The 5,318-nt window shown below is 40.4% G+C and overlaps 1 protein-coding gene across 1 annotated transcript; it reads left to right on the top strand.

Annotated features, from left to right (window-relative positions):
- Positions 1-366: 366 nt before the first annotated feature.
- SARC_10336 (hypothetical protein) lies at positions 367-5,029 on the top strand (the record flags this gene model as incomplete). Its single annotated transcript, XM_014295624.1, has 6 exons — positions 367-412; positions 1,013-1,125; positions 2,652-2,709; positions 3,351-3,493; positions 3,646-3,704; positions 4,750-5,029. The coding sequence occupies 6 exons, from the start codon at positions 367-369 to the stop codon at positions 5,027-5,029; spliced, it is 699 nt and encodes a 232-aa protein (XP_014151099.1).
- Between the last annotated feature and the right edge of the window lie 289 nt (positions 5,030-5,318).

Below are 5,318 nucleotides of genomic sequence, written 5' to 3'. Positions count from 1 at the left end.
TACTACACACACACACACACACACACACACACACACACACACACACATATATATATATATATATATATATATTATATATGTATATAGTAGCGTTTAGTTGTGTTTTATGTCCTTGAGCATCAATGAGCACTAAAGGATCCGTGTTCGTTATCGCGGCTCTTGAAAGTTTGCGTCTGTGTGAGAATGGTATACGTGACAACGTTGATTATCTGTATCTATAGTATATATCTCTCAAATCTGAACCAACCCAATTTCAAATGGAATGCTTCATATTTAGGTCATTATTCCATTTTACAACTCAATTATGCACTAATACAACCCCGTTAACCCATCTCTGTCCCTCAGATGTTATCAGATCCGAATTACATGTACAACTCCGAAATGATCAAGTTGTACTTACACATGTCTCTGGGTGAGTATATGTCTGTGCCAATGCTAACGTAGGTTTCTTTGGTTGTTGCTGCTGTTTATGACCAATAAAATTCGTGCCAAAGCGGTCGAACAAATGTGTATCCACACCTCTCTTTTGGTAAAAGATATCTTAGTTGTGTACAGAGATATTGGCCGAGATCGTCATCGTCTCTGTGACAGGTTCGCATATTTGATTTGCCACGGCCGAAAAGAGCTGCAACCATCCCACAGGGCCAACATATGCGCCAATTGCCATTTATATCATGATTGTGCGAAAGTCCCTTCGTTTGCGTAGCTCAGTTGCTGGACCCGCGCATACTCTCTTCATGTTTATTTACAGAGACATACACTCTATAGTACTGCTAAATGCAGGCTATCCATTCTATTTCTAACTCAGAGACCCAGAAACCCAGAAACCATAAAATTTTGAAACTCTGATCCCAGAGCGTGTAGCCAATGACGGTAGTAGGAAATGTGCACACTCTCTACTTGTCTATTCATAGATATGCACACAGTAAAGCACTACTAAATACAGGCTATCCGCCCCAATTCCCAACCCAGAAACCCAAAAAACCCTAAAACTCAAAATCCCTGATCCCAGAGCGACTGGTCAATGACGAAGAGTATTCGGCACTGGAGGCGTACAGCTCTGCACTTTCGCATCGTATGCTCAGCGAGACGGCCCCCCACAAACAATACCTGTCAAATCAGAAGGTACACTACACACCCAGGAACAAAGATATGAATACGTTATGTAAATACACACGAGTACAATACCTATCCAATCAGAAGGTACACTACACACCCAGGAACGCAAGTATGAGTACGCTATGTAAATACACACGAGTACAATAGCGATTGTATTAGAAATAGTAATTGTAGGCGTAGGGTTCTCACAGTCGCATCTCTGCGCACTGATGTATATACACACGAGAACAATAGTGATAGTATTAATAGTAGTAGTTGTAAGTGTAAGTCTCTCACAGTCGCATCTCTGCGCACTGATGTATATACACACGAGTACACTAATGATTGTATTAGTAATAGTTATTGTAAGTGTAGGGTTCTCACAGTCGCATCTCTGCGCACTGATGTATATACACACGAGTACAATAGTGATTGTATTAATAATAGTAGTTGTAAGTGTAGGGTTCTCACAGTTGCATCTCTGCGCACTGATGTATATACACACGAGTACAATAGTAATTGTATTAATAATAGTAGTTGTAAGTGTAGGGTTCTCACAGTCGCATCTCTGCGCGCTGATGTATATAAACACGAGTGCAATAATGATTGTATTAATATTAGTATTTGTAAGTGTAGGGTTCTCACAGTCGCATCTCTGCGCACTGCACCCCCTACTGTGTCTGTGCATGGAGAGGGTATGACGCTCCTCATAAGACACACAAGTCCCCTGTGTGTGTGCTGCTGTGCTTCTGCTTCAAACGGCAACTGACACACTGATAAACGTATGTGCAGAGTAGGTTGTTGTAGTAGTCTCTATATAGCTGCCGAGTGAGCTTGGTAGTAGTTTGGTAGCTGGCCATCTGAGGGTACATAAACCTCACGCTGCGTGTATTCACGTGCGAGTTGAAGTATCAATAGTTAACGTGGAATGTTAATGTTACAGTATTAGTCACGTATAAGTTCATCACGTGTTAGTTTCAGTATCGCTTTGAGTAGTACTGCATCTCCAGCGTAGGCTGTATACGTGCAGTATACATATGACAATGGTGATAGAACCAGTGCAGGTGATATCAGGTATGCGTTAACCAAGTTAGGTTGGAGAAAAACCATATATATCAGAAGGCTTATGTCCACTGAGGTACGTTAAAGTAGCAGTGTTGGGTACCTTTGGTCCTATACAAGCCAGTGCGCCTGGGTCTCTACAGAACACGACACTTTAGAAATAACGTCCCCATCTGCAGAGTTTGTATAGTATTCTCCAGACTAAAAACTGCATATGTATGGAAATTTAGATTATATATATATATATATATACATACACACACACACACACAAACAAACACACACACACACACACACACACATATATATATATATCCATAGACATATATATATATATATGTGTACGTTAGTTTAGTAAAGTTTTGAGCGAAGGTAAAGTTTGAGCGAAAGTACTTATTCTTTCCGTAAGTATTGTGCGTAGGAGAGTCATCCAGACAAGGCACGAATTGCTATCTCTTACTTGCATGGTTTCTCATTCATACTCCTTGTAGGCCTTGCTCGAGGAGGGGGCGCTGCCTGCGCCCATTTACAATGCTGTTTCTCTGGTAGGTATATATATATCTATCTATCTATCTATCTATATATCTATCTATCTATCTATCTATCTATCTATCTATCTATCTATCTATCTATCTATCTATCTATCTATTTATCTATCTATCTATCTATCTATCTATCTATCTATCTCTCTCTCTATCTATCTATCTATTATCTATTTATCTATCTATCTATCTATCTATATATATATATATATATATATATTTTATATTTTATATTATATTATATTATATTATATTATATATATATATATATATAATGTATATATATCATTCATGACAATGTAGACCCATTATCGGTTGTATTTATTACTCATCCCTGCCTACTATTTTACGACGATCTTTGTTCTTCTTGTTTCTTAACAATCCCTACAAGCATTATATGATGAAATTATAACCGACTTCGCGATCAGTGGTCTGTTAATTACTTGAATCTTAACCACAGACGTATGTTTAGTCTAGAACATACTCATAGTCACCCACATGCTTCTACCTACCCTTAACCACTCATAAACGTATTTGGATTGCTCTGTTGTTTTACCTACCCTTATCCACTCATAAACGTATTTCGATTGTTCTCTTAACTATTTGTATTGCGTATCCTCATAACTTGTATTGCGTATCCTCAATCAGCCCAACAGTCTGGTGTGGGCATGAAGTGGCTGGAGCTTTCGCCATGGGAGTGTGGCTGCGCAGACATAGGCCAGGGCGTGTTCGTACCTACCTGGAGCTTTGGAAGACAGTTCAACGATGGAGTGTCGGTGTCTAGTTTTAAGGTATGTGTGTAGTTGAATGCGCACAGAATGTGCAGTTGCACATACGTGAATGGACGTAAACACATGCTTACATACACTTCCCATACTAACTCGCACACGTTTGGTCCTTCGGTATGCTCACATACACATCCTGAACTGCTCACACACATCAGGAGAAACCGTTGGGATTTTTACTGGCTGTGCTAGGTGGCCCGTTTGTCGCGTCCTTTCGGTATGCACGCAGTATTGTAAATTAATTGTATGCTTATATCATTTAATTATATGTAAACTAATTGTAGGCATATATCATTTAATTATGTGTTAACCAATTATAAGTATTTTTGTTGTTGTTGTTGATTGTTTGTAAAAACTAATTTTAAGCATGTATCATTAAACTATTTGTGAACTAATTGTGTGTGAACCAATTATATGTAAGCATAGAACACATTTTTAATAACATAATCAAATACCATTCTTGTATCATTTCTCATAATATACGACTTCTCATATACACATACCATACCTTTATCCCTCCATAATATACAACCTATCAGTTGTCATTCATTGTAAACATACATGTGTATACAACCTTGTCAACAGAGGCCCTGGTAGTCATGTACCGCCTATGGGTATCTATAGGTCCATGACGGTGTGTATATGATCACCAAACAAATGCACATCAGCTTCTCCATAGCCTGTATCTTATAGTGTACCACTCCGTCGCTGGCGTTTTTTTATCCCGGGTAGCACATTGTGTTCCGGTACAAGCGGATAAATGCTCAACTCATTTGCGACACATCTTTTTTTCTTTTTGCGACACTTTGGTGTGGGTTTGCGACGCAATGGGTCCGAAGTATCACCCATGGTTTCTGTATGCGATACATGCGTGTATATTTATAAAGCATATGTGACCTAAAATATCATATTCAGTATGTCGCATACGCTTGTATATCTTGACCCATAACAACATCTACAATCCGAAACTTCACTCCCACGCCCCCAGATATTTTAAGTGTGATACCATATAGGAATGAATCACCATCAACACTCAATACGCCCCTAAGGACCTGGGACAACGTTATTTGAGAATGGGCACGAACTGCCGCCTGAGTTGGTAACAGAGCTGTCAACGATCCTGCTGAAGCCAAACCTAAACCCCAAATCGTTGAACCCCCAAATCCCCCAAAACCCGATTTCCAGCCATTTTTAACCCGAAACTAACCAACAATTGCAACACGAAACTTCACACCCAAGCTCTGCGTCCTTATTGTCTATAGGCGAATGCTGGATGAGATTGAGCATGAACTGCCGCCCGAGTTGGGAACAGCACTGTCAACGATCCTGCTGAAGGGCAACCTCAACGACAACGTAGTGCTGCAACCGGCACAGATACACAACTTCTTACTAGGTCTGAAGTGCCTAACTGGCGATGATGCGAAGGTGCGTGTGTGTGTATGGTCAATGTTCCTGGGTACGATTGCGGATATGAGTTATGAGTGTATATATGACATGGGCAAGCGGTTGGGAGCTGTGGACATGTCTGGTGGTGGCGGTTAGTTGGCAGTGTAGCGTGTGTGTAGGCCAATTGTGCGGATATAGTGGTTTTGCTTAGGCATACATCGTGGTTATGTTGCCCCTGGGGCATCGAGTAATGTGTGTATTCAACTGTTATAGCTCAAAGTCTCGACAGGACGGTTAGTGCACCTGTAGTATATATGAAAAACCTATATACACACGCACACTCATACACGCACACACACACACACACACACACACACACACACACACACACACACACACACACACACACACACACACACACACACACACACACACACACACACTA

This window comes from Sphaeroforma arctica, assembly GCF_001186125.1.
Source record: "Sphaeroforma arctica JP610 unplaced genomic scaffold supercont1.1211, whole genome shotgun sequence".
Taxonomy (NCBI): Eukaryota; class Ichthyosporea; order Ichthyophonida; genus Sphaeroforma; species Sphaeroforma arctica.
The sequence above is the reverse complement of the archived record's forward strand: the minus strand, read 5'-3'. Positions and strand labels throughout refer to the sequence as shown.